We start from the raw sequence: 19,826 nt of genomic DNA on the forward strand, positions 1-19,826 counted from the left end.
TTTTCTGAGACGTATCTTTCCTTTTCTTTGAGACTCAAATGAGATAAGGTATGAAGTGCTTTACAAACCTTTGAAATAAATGTCAGATGCAATTATTTTTTTGTCCTATCATTCTGCTGGAATTCTCCAAAGGGGAAAATTGACTCTTTCTATTTACAGTTTAAAACGTATGGAATTACTCTCCTCAGCTATTAAATCTTAAAATTAAAAAAAAAATTTTCAAGAGGAAAGAAAAATTAGACGATCAAATGCAAAATAGAAGTATAAAATTTATTTAAAACCACCCACAAAGTTCTGTGTAATCAGGAATGATACAATTTGTAATAGACTTTTTAAAAACTCATGACAAGATTTAAAATATATTTTCAATTACAGTATTCATTTAGCCTTATTTAGTTAGGACAATGAAAAATGAAATTTAACGCTCTAAACATATGAGACACACAAGAAAATAGAACAGAACAGACAAATTCCACAATAACTATCTTTACATGTATGTTTCAATACTAGTATCAACATTTCAATGCATCTTGTTACATAAACATGGAATCCTGTACAACAACTGCTGTGCACCAAAAATTTAGCTTAATTAGATCTTTCAAGTAACTTGCAGTCACAACTCAAAAGTCTTCAAGTACTGCTGGGAAGGGTTCCCTTGTCTGCAGAGGTTATTTCAAATGTTAATTATGAACTTAAGTCATTATAACTCTCCTTTTCTACCAACTATGATGTGGTGAAGTGCTTTTTCTTTTTAAAATTTCCCCCATATGTTGGGAACTTTAAAAAAGAAGTATTTTTTGAAAGAAGTGTTTGCTTATTAAGTCATTCTCTGTTCTAGAACATGTGATACAGTAGGTTGGTAAGAGGGAAAACATTCCCAAATACAAAAGATTAAAGCTGTAAAATAAATAGTAAATGCACCCTCCCAAGAGAAAAATAAAAATATATTGATTAACAAGATATTAATTTGCTTTAGAACTGACTACCTTCTCAGTTCCAATGATGATCTTTGAATATAATCTTTCCCCTTCCTACAAATGAATTTTGCTTCTGCTGACATCATAATGGAACCAGGGTGTTACTATGCATGGGAGCCTACCTGACCCGATCCCACATACTATGAATGAAAACTGAACTGGTACTGTTGCTTTTTCCCAACTAGCAGATTTGGGAATTGCCTTGCCTGGATTTGGATTTCCTTCCGGAATATGTCATGGTGTTTCAGCACAACTAAACAAGACCATGCACCCTACAGTTTTGTCACAATGAAACTGAATTTATGTTTATGTTACCAACAAAATGGTTCCCACAAATATTATTGAAATTATCAGGCTATTACTTGGGCACTTCTCTGAAAGCACCTATCACAGTGATACACATTGACTTATAATCATCAGCAACAATAATAGATTCCCACGATCTGAAGAAAAGTGAAATAGTTTGATATTTGACACCACAAAAAATCCCTTGCTTATGTGAATTTATAATTTCCTAAATTGTCTAACAACAGAACTCATGAATCATGAGGTTAGTGGGCCATCATCACTGCTCCTGTTTGTACATGGGTGGGGAATAACATATTTACAAAATTTAGGCCAAATCTACTGACATTAATTCACCGAGAACCTTCTTTTCACTTATGAACATAGTGAGAACTCCATCCTTCTTACAGCTCAGGTAAATGTGTTTTTACATTTGCACCTAGACACAGGAGAAAAAGAACCCTCAGAAACTGTAAGATAATACAGGGGTTCCTTTACAGAGATGATAACATACCTTAGATTTTTGCTGTTGGGAAAGACAAAACAAAGGATTGTCATTTACCCTCAGTACATCCTTGGTACTATTTATTAGTTTGTATAGAATGATTTTCACATTGAACTTAAATAATAAGTTATAACATATGTGGCCTTCGTCTTTTCAGGAAATCTTCTATTGGTTTGGTTAGAAGGTTATCCTACCCCCACCTCGAACCCCCACCCCCACTCCATTTAGGAAACAATTCAGAATATTCTAAACAGTAAGAAGAAAAAAAGATTAAAAAAAGATAAGAGAAGATAAAAGCACACATAGCAAAACTCAATAATTAAGAACCGATGGTAATTTGGATTCATAAATTAGGCTTGTTAGGGTAAATAATGAAAAATTTAAGCAAAAATATCTTGCCATTTAGAAGCACCTAGGTGGCACAGTTCGTAGAGTTTGGGGCCTGGAGTCAGGAACTCATCTTTGTGAGTTCAAATCTGGCTTCAAACATTTACTCGATGGGTGACCTTGGGCAAGTCATTTAACCTTGTTTGCCTCAGTTTCCTCATCTGTAAAATGAGCCAGAGAAGGAAATGGCAAACCATTCCAGTATCTTTGCCAAGAAAACTCCAGATGGAGTCACAGAGAGTCAAACATGACTGAAAACCATGACTTAACAACAACCACCTTGCCATTTAAAGGAAAACTTCCTGAGCCCTTTGGAAGCACCATTTCAACTAAAGTATTAATGGAAGGAAAAGTTGGAGCACTTTGGAAGCACCATTTCAACTTAAGTTTGAATTAGAAATGATTCATATCTATTTATCTGGCCAATTCTCCACTTGGCTATCCCTATTAGTTATTTATGTTACTGGCTGCTTTTAACCCTGGGAAATATATCAGGAGAACTTTGTGTTCCAGACGTGCTGCTTAGCTGTGCAACTCTGGACAAATCATTTATCCTTGCTGGGCCTACTTTACCATCTGTGAAATGGAAACAATGAATGGTTACTGCTCTACCTTCACTGAGAATAAAATTGGAATAAGAAAAATCCCTTTGAACAAAGAAAACAATTGTACATGATTTATTATTACCATCAGATTATCCTTTACAATTACTACTATTTTTCTTAGCAGCTCCTTTTATCTCTTTAACTGAGGTTAAACTGGTCTACACAATAGCAGGGAAGATAGGTAAACAACTTCCAAGTGGTGGGCTCATCCTTGAACCCTGCAAAGAGCAAATGGGCTGACTGAGTCTGCTCCTGAGGAACTCTGAAGGACTTTTGAATGCTTACTTAGAATATGTTAGTAACCTCTCTTAGGAGGATTTAAAAACTATCTTTCATTTGCTTTCAACCAATTTTCAATTGATCAGACCAAGTCTTCAGAAGAGCTTTTGTTATTACTAAAGAATCCCTTGGTATGTGGGGCTCAGGTAGGAATTAGGAGGATAGAACAATTGCACATTTCCTCCTTTAAAATGAAGTGTTGATGATTTTTCATTTAACTAAGAAAGCTATATTCTATAATTCAGATTTTTAACTATCAAAGTTATTTTTTCTCCAATTAAATTCTATGAGTGTAAGACTCTGGGGCACAAAAATAGCCCTTTCTAGATATGATAAATTAAACAGTCCCCCCCCCCCCACTTTAATACCCCATTTTACAACCCAATTGCTTACTAAAGAACGTAAGTTTAGTGCTTTAAACTTAGTACTAGCATTTGGGTGGTTGGCAACAGGTACTCATGAGCACACAGAGGCAGCCCATACTTCTCACTTGAAGACTTAGTCACCTGAAAAAAACCATTTCCTGTCTCTCTCAGAGCAGGCTGGTGCCGTCAGAAGAGCATAAGTTCAAGTAAGAAACTTTGTTCTGTCCATACAAGGTACTATCAAGAGAAATGGAAGGGAGGCCAACTTTGTTGGGGTCCCTGTTATTGAAGTATGAATTGGCTGAGGGGAGGGGAAGGAGAGGAACAGAAACCAAAAGCAGGACTTAGCTTACTAATAAAGTCAGAGGAAAGGACCTCAGGCTGGAAAAATTGAAAATCTAGTTAAGATTACTGAAGACCAACTTGTGAGGCAGAGGAGAGAAAAAAAATCAAGTAGTTACTTTTGAACAGTTTATAGTTAATTAACATGGCCTTCTTAACTGGAAAGAATTATTCACTTAGTAACCATCATTATCCCTCAGAAGTATTAAGAAAGTCACCTCACGTCTATGTCTCTCTCACCTCTAGATAAAATTACGCTAAAATTTAGATGGTGGCAGGAGTCTCTACATAAAAATCATCAATAAAATAAAATGAACAGTCAAATAAAAGATAAAGAATCAGAGAAACAGGCAGAAATGCAACCACAATGAAGTGCCTACAGGGTGAATAATATAACAAATTAAGGGATAGAGAAAGGAAAAAACCTGGGGCAAAGTTTTGAAAACTGAGAGAAGATAGTATAAATGAGAAGGATTAGTCTGAGGAAGTACGGGGTCAGCCCCAGAGTTTGACTACCTAGTAGACAATGACTAGGCTGTCTAAAAGGCAGGAAAAAAATTTAGGAAGAAGGCAAGAAAGAAGCTAATGGACAACCTGAAAGCACAAGGTAATTACTTCTTGTTTGTGGTAGACTGGCAAAAAGAATTGGTAATGGTATTTTACTGAGTGGTTAGAGGAAAGAGAAATTAATTCCAAGTGTTGGAGAGTTAGAGAGATCAGGGAATGACTTTCAAGCTCACAGTTTTTGGGTGGTAGATACAACAATACTATCATAGACTAAAACTACTTGCATAACGTTTTTCAGAGAGAAATTGAGGGAAAACTCACTTTTTATTAAAAACCAGAAATTTCAGCCCTAAGTGAAGGGCACATAGATTCATGATTTTCTGAAGCACTAAAAAAAAAGTATGGAGCACTTATATTTGGGAAGGAGACAGTAATGGTCTAGAGTGGGGTACTTAACCCACAGAGCTGGTTGCTGTACTTGGTTAAAGCACAGTGCTAAGGAGATTGAACTTGTTAATGGGTTAACTAGCTTTGCACAATAAAACACTTCCCTCAAAATTAGTAAAGACTTTGCCCTTAAATACAAAGGCAACTCAACAAGAAATAGACAAAGCAATGTTAAAACCAGCTAGATGCACAGTGGAAAAACTTGCAACTTGCAGCTGATTTAGTGGTGTTATCCTCCCTGTTTCTTTTTCATGGTCATTGTGGTTTTTGAGTCACACCTCTCCACCACTTCACAGATAACTTAATCTCCTGAATCTGATTAGTGATCTGGGCTTGCCCAACCAAGTACTAAGCTAGGGCAGGTGGAGGCCTCTCTAAACTCCCTAAATATTTAGGTACATTGGGGAGAAATTATCTGGAAGCTTGATCAGTGTATTCCCTTGATAAAGATTTGCTTACTGGAATGGACAACATGGCTTCCATATCTAGCAGGACACAAGATTCCTTCACAGGTAAAAGTCATGGAGATTGTTGTGTAGACATAGGCAAAGGAGGAGGACATTCTGCTCTAAGAGCAGAGACACAAGAAAGGAGGCAAAATTAAAATTGTCTTATCCCCAAATCCTTCAAAATGGTAGAACGACACTTATTACTATGATGTCAGGCTGCATCAACAGAGATGTTATCATTGTGCTGGACAGTTCCACATGAGTAAACTATACCCATACCTTCAAGGTAGTATTGAATAAAGACACCTAAACCAAGCTTCTTTCCTCTTTCCAACCCTGACAACTACAAAGGGGATTTAGAAAAGAATGTTTCTATGTAAATTCAGAGCAAATGACTTTCTCTGTTAAATGGACATCCTGTCCTATGATCATGCAACTAAAAATTTCCCCATGACGTCAAAGTCCATGGTAATGTGACATCTAGACCAAAAAAGATTTCTATAGACAAAATGGAATTATGTGACATAAACATAGCATATATTGGCATATGCACATTAATTATGCACTCCTACGACACTGATAGTGGCATTTCATCTGCATGGTGTAGTGAAAAGAGCATAGGTTACAATTCCAGAGTTACTTCAAGTCCCAGCTCTGTCACTTTATACCCATGTGACCTTTGACCAGTCACTGAACCTTTAGGGCCTCAGTTTCCTTTTCTGTAAAATGAAGGGTTGGGACCAGATGACCATGACCTCAAAGATCTCTCCTAGTGCTAAATCTATCATTTTATGACCATTACGAATTTTGTCCCAGGTAATCTGTCTAGACACCTTAAATATTTTAGGTTTCTTTCCTTGCATATACTATTGTAATGGTCTCTTTTTTAATTAGTCAGATTACACTATGATACCAATAAATCAGAAAGTAGGTTGTTTTGTATGGACTGATTCTCAGTAGATGATTTACGAGAGACATGCCTGCTGCTTTCCAACTTAGCCAGGTGCAGGCTCACCTATTATGTTTCCCAGGAATTTGCCTGTGGATGGATGCTAGTTGAATGCCTCTCACGAGAATGCTACATTTGACCAATGGGAAAATAGACAGTAAGCCTGCAGCCTTGCATAATAAAGGTATTGGAAGACTATTTAGATAAGAAGCAAAATAATTACCTAAAAAGAATTTAAAATCAGGCTTATGGGCAATAAACATATTCCTCGTTTAAAGGAAGCTTTGAAACTGATTCAACTTATCAAGCATTTATTAAGCACCTAGTGATTTGAACAACTTAACAAATATTCTCTCAATAACTATAACAATCCTTTGATTGACACCATAGGCCAACACCCTGCTTGGTACTTGGTTAAGGAGCTGAACCCCTTACAGGATTGATAAAGAAAAAGAAAAGATTTCGACACCAGCAGAGATGAATTAGATATTTTAGTTTGGGGCTACTGGTTCTGTTTGAGGAAAGAAGTAGCACCAACAGTGCCAAAGAGTTAGCTTTCGGCGGTAGCGGACAGCTATATCTTTGATGAGAGATCAGAGATGAGGAGATTCCTTAACTTGCTACAAAGTGATGACATTAAACCCTCAGGCTATGCATTAACCATGAAGATAATGCATTACTATCAAAAGGGTTTATACTATATAAAAAATTCAGATAATGATTATACAGAGAAGGGACATAAGTATAGAGGAGTTGTTACTTAATCAAATCATGCTAATGGACAATTTTCCTAGTGACCTTCTATTTGAAGCCAGATTTATTTCTGGGTTTTATAAATATTAGTATTCTTAAATGGCCCAATGGAAATTTCAAGAGATACATATGGTGTGGACTACTAACTATGTGTTAAATGAACACGACCTTATAAAAATCACTGGCAGTAGAAAAGGCTGAAAAAAGAAAGGAGTCCAACACCGGATATCAGCTATAGCATAACCTGGCATAACAAAATTAAATGGAATTCAAATTTCCTGGTTAATAACTTGGTTCAGATTAGGAGTTTTCCTAATTTGACCAGGCTTCAAAAACTTGAATTCTGAGGGACCCAACTCCTTTTGTGTTTATTGAAAATTTCAGGGCACAGGTAACTAGGAGGAAATGATGATGTAAGAGGTGTGTATGTGTGTGTGTATGTGTGTGTGTGTGTGTGTGTATGTGTGTGTGTGTGTGTGTGTGTGTGTGTGTGTGTGTGTGTGTGTGTACTAGCAAGGGTCCTTTTATATTTGTCAGGATTCAGGGACCTAGAGAACACAAGAGAAAGGCCATATCCTACTAGGTTGAACTGAAAATCCTCCGACCTCTGTGTTCCCAAAAAGGTGGATTGCTAAGAGGCATATCTGCTCTACAACAAGCACTCAAGCTGAAAGAATAGAGTCCCTTCTGAATGACTGGCAAGAGTTAGGAAAACACTAGTTTACCTTATTTTTCCTCTGGGAGATAATTTAAATACCCTCACCCGTAGCACATCCTGGACCAGAAGGCCAGAAATAAAAATTTTAGAGAAAACTCCAAGATCATTCCTTGTAATATTGTCTCACTTTTCCTTGTGTTTGTTACTGTCTCCATACTCTCAATAGAAGAGACAGCTCAGTATTTTTTCCCAATGAATTTGTGTGATGAGGAAATAAGTTGAATCAAGGCTGCTAGTAGAAGCTAAGGCTCAGAATTTAAAATGATTAGCACCCCTGCTAAATATTGGAGTAGTAAGGTTGCTCTTTGGGGGGGTGAGGGTTATAGGAGCTCTGCCTTTACCATTTTAAGAACTATAAGACAGGGTTAATCATTGAGGAACTAGATAGTTAATTTCTAAAGCTACTTGGCTCAAGCTGCCATTTCTAATCAGTAATAGGCCACTGTGCTAAACAAAGGAGAAGTGTGTATTCCTGATTATCTGATTATCCAATACTTCCAAATACCTCGAAGTAGCCAGAGCAATTTACAATTCACCACTTATACAGTCATAACATATACAAAACTTCAGGCTCACAAAAATATACATGTCTTAAAATGGAGATCTAAGGCACACCAAAGACTAACACAATTCAATGTATTTTCTTATACACGTTCAAGAAGCAGAAAATTTCTGGTCCAAGATGGTGGTCCAGCATTTTGACTTTTTTTGTTATTTAGAATCCCTCCATATTCCTTTACTTGAGCCAGTCAAAAGTTGGACACAACACCTTGCTCCACAGGGGATTTGCCAATCTTACTTAATATAGTAAATTACAAAATGTTCAGAGAGACAATGACACTCCAGTGAGGGATATACAGGAAAAACATTTTTTTAATTCAAAAGTTCATGTATTTTCTGCACCCAAACTTTCAATATTAATGGTTGTGGTAGATTCCTATGGTATTTCCAAGGAAAAAGCACCATTAGTTTAGATACTAGCAAGTAACCTAGACATTTCAGATTTATTTTGTTATAGCACCTCTACATTATAACACAGTCAAATACAGCATTAGTATAATTCTTCATAGACAAAAGGTTTAGTTTGGATAACCTTACTGTTTGGCTATAACTTCATTCAATAAATAAATGTAAAAATGAAAAAGGAAGGCAGATGGGATTCTATAGCATTTAGTAAAGGGAGTGTCAACTTTTCCTATTTTTAGAACAAAAGTAACCATATTTATTTGGTGAAATAGAAGTTTTCAAAAATTGAGAGCAAATGATTCAAAATTAAAATGAATTTTCCAACAAAATAAGAAACCCATGTTTTAAAATATTCACAGAAGTTGCTCACGAAGGAAAAAAAGATCTATTTGAACTGAGTTAGCATTTGTCCTGACTACTGAACATTTCCGTAGGATCTTGTTTGATTCATTTTATATAGGCAATGAAAAAAAAGAGATGCTCTGCTTTTTTCATTTGAATCAACTTTTTCTCCCATATCAGTAAGAGTTTTCAGAATAAACAAGGCAAGTCTAAGGGTTATTTATTTATTTTGTTTCTTACCCCATACCTTCTGGGCATTAGGAGGATTTGGTGGTTTTAAACCCCACTCCAAATTTCAATGTTCCATATAATGAGAATCTACCTCACCTGTCTTTGTTCTGAAAAATTCTTCACTGATGAGGACGGATGAGAGTTTGGTTAGTTTAGCAAGACTGCTAAAAAAAAAAAAAAATCCGAGAGTTTACCTTAAAAAAGCTCCCAATGTTATTTTAACTCCCAATAATAATACAGACAAACTGATAATATATTTTCTAACTTTGATTTTGTAGACAACAGTTTTCTGCATTGCTTACTGATTTATATGTATCTGATATTTTTAACGAAAAAAGGTCAAATTAAAAAAAACCACAAACCACATACATTATTAGTATACATACTTCAGTTGTAGCAATATGGAACTCTACACAGCAAGAATAAAATGATTTCTTTTGTAGAATATGCACAAACAATAGACAATATGATTCTTATACTATACTATTTCAAGTTAATTTTAAAAATAGAAAGTGCTTTTAAAATATATATGTATATATATTTACAGTTTACAAACAGCCTCCAACCATCACTAAGGATAACAACTGGGTCGTTCTATATGATACGAGAACTCTTTCCAGAGAGAGGGAATTTCATTGGTTACTTGTGAAGGTATAAATGGATTTTCACTTTTAGAGCAATGATTGGAAGTTGTTGGAAGAATGGCACCATGAAGTAATAGTTGAGCTTATCTTTCACTGTTTCAATGTGGTTAAGCACCAAGAGCTATGGACAGCTAATACTGTAAAACTTGATTTTTACCTTTTAAAATAGGAAAGAATCTGTTAAAATCCTCTAAAAATGATTTTTCTTTCATAGTAAACAGACTCGATTTAAAGCACCAAAATATAAATTCCTAAAGGTCATAAACTGAATCTTTCTATCAAGGTTAATAACCTAACCAAAACTTTTCTTAAGCAATCTATTAAAAACTATAAAATTTCATTTTTTTTGTTTAAAATGTGCTTAAGCACCACTCCACCAATGGTCAAAATATAAAGTCACATTTAAGAAATCACTCTCCCCCCCATTTTTATTTTTACCTCAGCCTTAAAATGGTTGAGATGAACAAAGAGAAAACTACAACTTGACTCTTTTTTTTCAACAGCACCTTGAAGTAACAGAACATTGCACGGGGGCAAGATTCTGTGTTTTAAAAGCCTTCAGACCCAATGATTGTAGGGCCCTGCAACTTGAGTGAGAGCATAAGAAGACACTGTAATGACATTGTCATGAGTTACTGTTAATGCTTTCCGGGAAGGAATTTGGTTCAATTCATTTTCCTCACAGAAAATCTCAGGACTCTCAGTAGGCTGCTTGGTTTTCTGGTTGTTGGCATTTTCAGTAGCTAGCCTCTCAGCCTCTCTCTCTTTCTCTCGGGCTCTTTCAGCCATCTTTGCCTCCCATACAGCCCACCCATGCCTTGGTTCATTCAGGTTCTTGTGCTGATAGAAGACAAGGGAGATCCGTGTGGGATGGTTGCGGTTTGGCTTTCGAAGGGGTGTCGTGGCATGGAGCTCTCGCCGGGCACACTCAATTAGCACCGAGCCATGGGAAGGGGCCACTGCCACTCCACCAATGTTGTCATCCAGGAAGTTATGTTCGCTGTCTGACCACATCTCTTCTGATTTCTCTTCACTGTCAGCTGATTCAGTCAGCTCATCACTTGGTATCTGCTCAGGAACTGATGGGAAATGAGCAGTTAGCTCAGGTTCTTGTCTGCTGGGATGCACCAGGGATGAAGCCAAAGCAGCAATTTCACTTGAACCTGTCTTGTGCTCATTGTCTGATTTCACTGGGGTGGAGTCACCAGGGCTAGCTATCTGAGTAACAGGTGATAGTAAGGATGGAGGTTGAAATTTTGTCACATTGGAAATTAAATGCTCATCTGGGTCAGTAGGAAGGTCAGTATGAATTTGGGGATCTGTCATGGTGGAAACCATGCCAGGAAAGGGTGCTGGCTCAGCATTCAGTAGAAGCCCAGGGCATTCCTCGGTTACTGCATTAGCACCACTGTATTTTGTAGAAACCACTGTCCAGGGTGGAACACTACCCTGATCTGAAAACCCATAGGAAATTTCAGAGTCATTCTGAAATGAAGTTGTTGTCAAGCCAGACACAGGGGTCAGGGAGGAGTTCAGAGGTAAGTTTGACCCCTTCAGTGGGTGATGAATGGACTTGATCCAAGAGTAGCTTGTAGTGTTGGCCGCATGATGAAGATTAAAATGTGGGTCTGGAAGTTCGCTCTTCCCATCAGGTTGCAATGACTCTGTTTTGTTACCTATACAAAGAAAGAAATAAGAAAAGGGGAAAACATCATACCAAAACATGAATACAAACTGCTTTTCTACATAGTACCCAATAAGTAAATGTTTCTAATGAAACATGCTACTCTTAAATTTTTTGGCATGTGCTTTTTAAAACTGAGATCAAAATATTTAGACCTAGATAGAAAGGATCTTAAAAATCGCCTAGTTTGGAAAGTCTGATATTTCATTCAATGACTCATACCCATGGACCCAGACCTCTGAATAGTTTTGGGGGGTTTTATTGAACTATTTTCTCTCTTCTGTATATGTATGTGTGCATGTGTGTGTATGTGTATGTATGTCATAAGGAAGATGGATCTCTGGGATGGCAAGAGTAAAAGGGGCTATCTAGGTGATGAGATAACAAAAGACCTATCCAATCTGTTAACATTTTTTTTTTGAAACCAGCACTTTTTACAGATGATACTTAGCCAAGGCCCGGAGAGTAGCAATGACTGCCTCTGGCTACAGAGATAGGAAAGAACAGGGCTAAGGCTTAGGTCAGGGGTCTTTCCTGTCATCCTGTTGTCTAACATTTGCTGATTTCTTCCTAAGTTCATCTCCATTTTGAGGATCTTTGATGTCTTCAGTGAGGTCTGAGGGAAGTCCTAAGGAATGGAGGCATCTAGAGGTTAATGAATTTAAGAGAAACAAAGAGTTACAAAGAGTCAGAGGCAGGATTTGAATCCAAGCTTCACTGGCTCTGAGTCTGGCAATTAATTATCCACTATATCATGACTACCATATTGTTTATATTGCTGTGAAAATCTGGAATAAAGAAACACATGTCAAACTGCCAACCCCCACCTCATAGACAGTTAGGGCTTTGTTAAATGCTGTGTGGATATAGAATTGACTTGATGTAGGAGAGAGTAAGAACTGTCCTCATCTTTGTGAAGTTTAGAGGAAGTTCAAATAGAAATGTTTTTTAAAAGCCAGTTTAGAATCACAGTAAAATCATTTCCCTCTCTCGGTCTCATATTTCTCATTAGTAAAATAAAGTGTGTGTGTGTGTGTGTGTGTGTGTGAGAAAGGAGGCAAGCATCGGGGGCATGGATTAGATAATTTCTAAGGTCCCTTTCAACTCAATGATCCTACAGAATATACTCTTTATTTCAGCCAAATTAAAACAAAGTTTATTAAAGATCCTCCATACTGGATAGATTCTTAAGGAATCTGAACATTTACAATGCTTGGATTGACAAGCAGGCAGAATATACTCTTATTATGGTAGATAAAAATGCCTCCTTTTAAACCTTTTATTCACTAGAATAAAATAATAACCATAACAATAATTTCATATGAAAAATTATGAGCCCAATATCCCTCATTTAAAGCTTCTTTTCCATTCATCCTTTTTTTTTTTTTTTAAATAAACAGCCCACTTTGTGGAGACGTTGGATGGGCAAGTAGAAAGTCTTAGCAAAGGTTGTGAGTGCCATGGGTTGGTAACTGAGTTCCATACTCCTCAGGGCACTTTGATTTCATTTATTTATAGTAATTTCACCATTATTCCATATCAGAATTACAGTAGCTAATTTACACAGTATTGTCAGGGGAATGAAACATTCCACTTAAGTGAATTTCCTTCCTTTTAAGGTCTAGAGATAATTTTTAAAAACCTCTTTGACAAATCCTTTAGTAATATATTTCACATTTTGTTGCCATAGGGAACAGGGACAGGGACCTGAGCTTTCATAAATGTAGGATGAGGAAACTTCCACCACCATTGTAAGTGAGGACTTTTGTTGTACTTCTCTGTCCTGAAGGGCAGTTCAGAGCACGTAGGGATTAAGTGACTTGCCCAGGACCATACAACCAGTATGTGTCAGAGGTGGGACATGGCCCAAGGCTTCCTGGTTCCAAGGTCTGTTCCCTTTCTGCTATGTCTCAGTAAACATAATTCCCTCCATCATTCACACGACGTAAAATAACACATGATGGGAGTAAGATTGTGTGTGTAGGTGTGTGTGTGCACACGCTGGACAGAGGATCATTACTTTGAATAACAAAACCTCCACTAACATATTCTTCAGAAGGCTCACCATGGCAGAGAGAAAAGCCTGGATTCTTCAGGGCTGTGCATAGTGTTGGATTTGGAATCATGGAGACCCGAGTTCAAATCTGCCCTTAGACACTTAGCAGTTGTATGACTTTGAGCAAGTCACTTAAATTCTATATGCCTTAGTTTCCTCATTTGTGAAACATGGATACTACTAGCAGCTACTTCACAAGTTCGTTGTAAGGATCCAATGGGATAACATATGTAAAACAGTTTGCAGACCTTAAAGTATCATATAAATGTGATTATTATTGGTATTACACGTTGCAGAAAGGCTTTAATGGTTTTAAGGATAGAAGCCCAACTTAGCGAATATTGGAAAGGCCTATGTGACAGAAAAAGGATACCAGGTAAATTACTTTTTAGCCCACTGCAATCCATAAACCCTTTACCAAGTCACAGAGGAGCTATGATCTAATCAACAATAATAGTAATAGATCTTACACAGCATTTTGGGGTTTGCAAAACATTTTGCTCACATTATCTCATTGGATGCTCACAACGATCCTGAAAGGTGGGTGCTGTTGTTATTATCTTCATTTTACAGATAAGTAAACTGAGGCAGAGAACAATTAAGTAACTTACAATAATGGAGTATCCACGTGGATGAATTCATGAACCTGTGAAGTAGCAACCTGAAGACTCAGAATCTCATAAAATCACTCTGATATTTACCATATACAGGAAGATAACACAGCTATGAACAGTTCAGTGCACCTGTTAATGGCATGAAATCAAGTTTCTTAGCTCTCTCTCCATTAAGTCATTAAAAGATTTTTTTCTCAATTTCCTCTTCACCTGTAGATACAGTTTGGTGGCTCAGTGGATGGGGCATTAGGCCTGAAGTCTGAGAAACTTGAGTAAAATCCAGCCTTAGATACTTCCTACCTGTGTGACCCTGGTCAAGTCACTTAACCTCTGATTGCCTGACAAAAGGATCCACCAGAGAAGGCAATGGCAGAAAAATTCAGAATCTATGCCAGGAAAACCCCATGGCCAGTACTGGGGTGCTATGTTCCACAGGGTCACAAGGAATCAGACATGACTGAACAACAGGCAGCATAGTGAATAGATGGCTAGGTCTAGAATTAGGAGAAGTTGAGTTTAAACCTTTCCTTAGACACTTATCAGCTGTGTAAACTTGGGTAAGTACTTAACCTTGTCCTGTCTCAGTTTCCTCAACCATAAAGTGGAGCTCATAGTAGAATCTACTTCCCATGGCGGCAGTGAAGATCAACTGATATATTTATAAAGCACTTAACACAATGCCAGGCACTTCATAAATACCTGTTTCCTTTTTCTCTTCATCTACTGACCTACTTAGAGATCTTGACAAAGTTGTGATGCGAATGATAGGGGGTAAATAATAAGAGTTTTCTCCCTACATAGAAAAGACCAATCCCCTTCTCTCAAAAACAAAAAAAGAATTGACAGAAAATGATGAGAAGGAATAAATAGAAGGGAAAAGGCCTATAACTAGCACTGAAGAAAAATTTTACTTGGGTTGGAAAGACAGAAAGAAGGGAAAAGTAAAACAGGACAGAAGGAAAGGGACAAAGATTTTCACTGGTGAGTTTTTAGGGCTGTTTGAATACTGGGAAAACTATCAGCTTAACTGACCAGATAGATCATTAACAAAAACTGCTTAAGTTTCTACTTTACTAAGTGATTACTACAAATCAAATGATTGGCCCAGACCCATAACCTGAAGGAAAGCACAAAAAGTGAAGGTTCAGCTACAACATGAAACTTGTCTTCATGTAGAAATGAAAATAGAATAAACGAGGCCAAACTTCAGAGGTCACTATGAGATGTACATCTAGAGACCTCTGGAAAGCCTCAAAGCATTATATACATTCTATCTAGTATTCTTCAATAATCATGCACATAATTCTATGGTAATTATTAAGAAGAACTCATGGTTGGAAGGGTTATAATGCTTTACAAAGCACTTTCCTCAGAACCACCCCATTAGGTAGGCAGTTCTAGTATTGTGGTTCTTGTTTTTCAGCTGAAGAAACTGAGGCCCGGGGAGGTAACTTTTATAAACAGCATCAGATCCACAATTCTAACCTAGGTCTTCTGACAGCCTAAGAAAACTGGGGTCTGTTTGATCATTTTTTCAACCAGGCAAAGGAAGATGGAATTTTTTACAGAAGGGAGAGGGAAGAAAATCAAGTGTAGAAGATTGTTCCAATTCTTAACCCAGTGATTTGAGTTCAAAGGAGTGCACATGGATTAAGCACTTGCAGTGTGCAGAGCACTATACTGCTTCTAGGGGAGCTACAATCTTAGAGAAACTACTGTCTCCACCCTCCTCGGGCTGTGAGAATGACCAAGTCAGTTTGGTGTTACTTACCTAAAAACTGGGGTGCCTTGGTGCGCACTTCAGGAGGTCCATTTTTGAACTTTCCTGGAGGTGGATGCTTCTTTGGCATCTGCCCAGGCTTTTCAGCAGGTCCTCTCCTGATGTCTGCCTTCTTTTTCTTAGTGGCTCTCACTGGCTCTGCTAACATCCTCACTTCTCTGGGGAAGGCTGTAAGCACCTGGATAGCCCCTGTTTTAATCTTGGCCTCTAATCCTTCTTTTGTACCAAATTCATCCGTTTGGGAAATTTTATAAAGTGGCAACACATGGAGCTGCTCATCTTTGGGAACCACGCCCACAGACCGGTTATCTTCTTTTGTCAATGTACAAACCTGTGGAGAGAATGACAGGGAGAGGTATCAAGGCTGAGTGCTTCCAATGTACCTAGGCATCTACTTGGAGGACCCTCATTTCCCTTCAGGGGCTTTGAAATCCCTCTTCAGATCCTCAGACAGTAAGACAACTTGGGATACTTGGAATACTTTCACACATTTTTCCTGTTTCCAGACACTGGTTTCTATTGAAGTATTGTACTGGTCAATATGGAGCACCTGACACTCCAGGAACATTGCTAAATGCTGGGAAATCAAAGAAAATAAAAAATAATCCTTACCCTCAAGACACTCACAGTCTAATATGGGGAGACAACATGGAAACAATAGTTAACCGATAATACCTATCACATTTGGAATACAAAAAAAGGCAAATTAAAAAAAGAGCTCACAGTCTAATGGGAGGCAAGGGTATGGGAACCTTATGCAAATAACTACGCACAAACAAGATACTACAAGACAAATTGGAGATAATCTTGGAAGGAAGGCACTGGCATTAACGGAGCCAGGGAAATGCTTCTTGGGCAGAAAGGAGGATTGAAGTTTTTTGTTTTGACTTTTCTTCCAATGTTTATGAAGAGACAGAAAAAAAGGTTGTTTCTTAGAGCAGAACGCCGAGCTAAACGAGAATGTATTTTATTTAACCCAAGTGGTCCTCTCAGACACCAACCCCAGCCAACATTAATGGGAAGAGACAGGGCTGAAAATGCCAAGGAATCCTTAAATGACCATGTTTGGCTGTAAAGCAGAGTAACTCTGCTGGTTACTCTGTGATATCCGAGGCTGAGCAGAAGACAGGAGAGATGGGCATGGTCTTATTATTCTGGCAGAGCTGATACGGCCACAAATTTTCCTTCTCTAATGTTCAAGCCAAACTAACACTTTTAGCTAAAACATTAATTTCAAAGAAAATGTAAAATCAGCATCAATTAATCAAGTAATTCTTGGTTCCAATTCTCCACATGAAACCTCTGCTTCCCTTCCTGATTCCAGTCCAGGCCTCACTAAATGCCTTTCACCCAGACCTGGAGGCCTGACAAGCCCTCCCGCCTCTGCTGGCCCTAGGCCAATAACTGCTTTCCAATCTGGAACTATTTCAAAATGGAGGCTTGAAATACCCATCTCCAGTGGCTTCTTGACCTTATTCTCTGCCCTGCTCCCACTGGGACTTGCTCATGTTTTTGATGAGTACTTTCCTCAAGAGGAGGCTCAGCTTAGTAGTACATGGAAGGCCAGTCAGGGAAAGAAAGACCTGGGTTCTATTCCTACCTCTGCCACATACTATCTGTGGCCATGGACAAACTAATCTCTTGGTGCCCCCAGTCAACCTCCTAAGAATCTAAATCATGGACCAGTTACATATCTGGAACTGGAAGGGACTAACACTGGCAGTACTCTATGAAGGGAATGAAGGCTGGGAAATCCCAGGCCCAGATAAAGAACCATAAACATTTACCTCACAAAATACCTCATCATAAAAATGTCTCACGATTTCACACATTCCCCTCAGTATCGGTCAATTTGTCATGCTGAAGAATTTTTAAAAAATGATTTAGTAGAGGGAAAAAGGGGGGGTGGGGTGGAGAGAATTTTTAGCCTTCTATCTTCATCAGAGAGGCTGAGAAATAGCTTTCTTAGAGACCAAATGAGAAGGAACCATTCTGATATCACACTCTGTATCTTTAGGGTAGGATGCCACCTTCCTAAACCTGAACCTGGCAGGTTGGGTTCTGTCATTAAAGGAACACATAATTAGTTGAAGGCTGTTTTATTTTGGGAAGTAGGTGCAGCATTAACTAGAGAAATAGTAAATTTGAAGGCATTTGGCTGCAACGAAGGGAGGACACCAAGCACAGGTTCTGTTATAAACTGACTACAGTCTTTGGAACCTGGGAGCTCAGTGCTTTTGAGAGGTGATCAGCAGCTATTCAAGGGTGGGCAATGTTACAAAAGGCACAGTGCCCAAGAATGAGGAGATGATTATACTGCTGCTCTGGGCTCTGGTCAGACACATCTGGAATGCTGTGGTTAGCACTGTATGCCATATTGTAGGATGAACACTGATGAGCTGGAGAGTATTCAGAAGGGAGCAACCCAATGGGTAATACATTGCAGACCCAGGTGCAGGCCCTAGAAATGTTTAGCCTGGAGAAGGAGGTGAAGGTGGGGGACAGGGTAGCAATCTTCAAGAAGCTAAAAGACTGTCAAGTAGAAGAAATTTGTGCTGCTTAGCCCCAGAGTGCAGAACCTGGAGCCATGAGTGACATTGCAAAGAAGCAAATTTAGGCTTAACTTAAGCAACTATTCAATTATTCAAAAGCTGAATAAGGTAGGTAAAGTCAAAGTGGTAGAGTACAGGCAGCAAGCCAGCTGAGTTCTCCCAACATTTCCCTCCAAACAACTTTAAAATAACTCCTGAAATCAAATTTTAGAGTGACAGAACTAACAAAAGGTCAGAATGAGACATTTTTCCAGCATAAGACAACTTAGGAGATTGGGACCAAAAATTTCCAGATCCCCAGAACGAGGTCTGAAAAATATGAATAAAACTGACGCTTGGGACAATCCTTCCTTACCCATAGGTGAGCAGAACCCAATTATAACATAAAGTTCAAAGTCAAGAAATAGGTTGGGTAAATAAGCCAACAACAAAATAAGAACTTGACTGTAAAAAGTTACTAAGGCAAGAGGGAAGACCAACACATAAACTCAGAAAAAGACAACAATGTGAAAATAGTTACAAGCAAAAACTCAAAGAAAAATGCTAATTGGATTGACAAGAACTCCTGGAAGAGTTAAAGAAAGAGATAAAAGTGGTAGAGGAAAAATTGGGGAAAAGAAATGAGAGTGATGCTAGAAAATTGTGACAAGAGAATTAACAACTTGGTAAAAGAGACACACACAAAAATAGTAAAGGAAATAACACCTTAAAAATAGAATTGGTGTACTATAAAAGAGGTACCAAAATTAATGGAATAAAAGAACTTGTTAAAAACCAGAATTGGCCTAATAGAAAAAGAGGTATAGAAGTTAACTAAAAAATAGTCCTTAAAAATTAGAATTGGGCAAATGGAAGTTAGCTGAGATATCATGAAGCTAACATGAGATATCAAGAAGCAAGAAAAAGGTCAAGAGAATGAAAAAGGAGAAAATGTGAAATATCACATTAGAAAAAAAATTTAGCTGGAAGATAGGTTAAGAAGAGAGAATTTAATAATTATTGGACTACCTGAAACCCATGATAAAAAAAAGAGAGCCTAGAAAAAGTATTTCAAGAAATTATAAAGGACAACTGTTACAATATCTTAGATCCAGAGAGTAAAACAGAAATTCAAACACACTATCAGCTCCTAAAAGAGGTCCTAAAATAAAAACACAGGAATATGATAGCCAAATTCTAGAGCTCTCACCTCAAGGAGAAAATATTGTAAATAGCTAGAAAGAATATTGTGGAGCGACAGTTAGGATCACATGAGATCTATCAGCTATCACATTAAAGGACCAGAGGGCTTGGAATATAATATTCCAGAAGGCAAAGGAGCTAGTATTACAACCAAGAATAACTTACCCAGCAAAATTGAGTATAATCCTTCAGGGGAAAAAAATGGAC

The 19,826-nt window shown here is 37.8% G+C and overlaps 1 protein-coding gene across 3 annotated transcripts in view; it reads right to left on the reverse strand.

The window, feature by feature from the left end:
- Window positions 1-249: 249 nt before the first annotated feature.
- The window catches only part of TET1 (tet methylcytosine dioxygenase 1), a 172,011-nt gene continuing 152,434 nt past the window's right edge, over window positions 250-19,826 (reverse strand). For all 3 annotated transcript variants that reach the window (XM_072628780.1, XM_072628779.1, XM_072628781.1), the window contains 2 exons: window positions 15,877-16,216; window positions 250-11,427 (listed from right to left, as the gene is read on the reverse strand). In XM_072628780.1, coding sequence (XP_072484881.1) covers window positions 10,310-11,427; window positions 15,877-16,216 — 1,458 coding nt within the window. In that variant the 3' untranslated portion in view covers window positions 250-10,309. The remainder of the gene's footprint in view (window positions 11,428-15,876; window positions 16,217-19,826) is intronic.

Source organism: Notamacropus eugenii, chromosome 1, assembly GCF_028372415.1.
Source record: "Notamacropus eugenii isolate mMacEug1 chromosome 1, mMacEug1.pri_v2, whole genome shotgun sequence".
In the NCBI taxonomy this organism is placed as follows: domain Eukaryota; kingdom Metazoa; phylum Chordata; class Mammalia; order Diprotodontia; family Macropodidae; genus Notamacropus; species Notamacropus eugenii.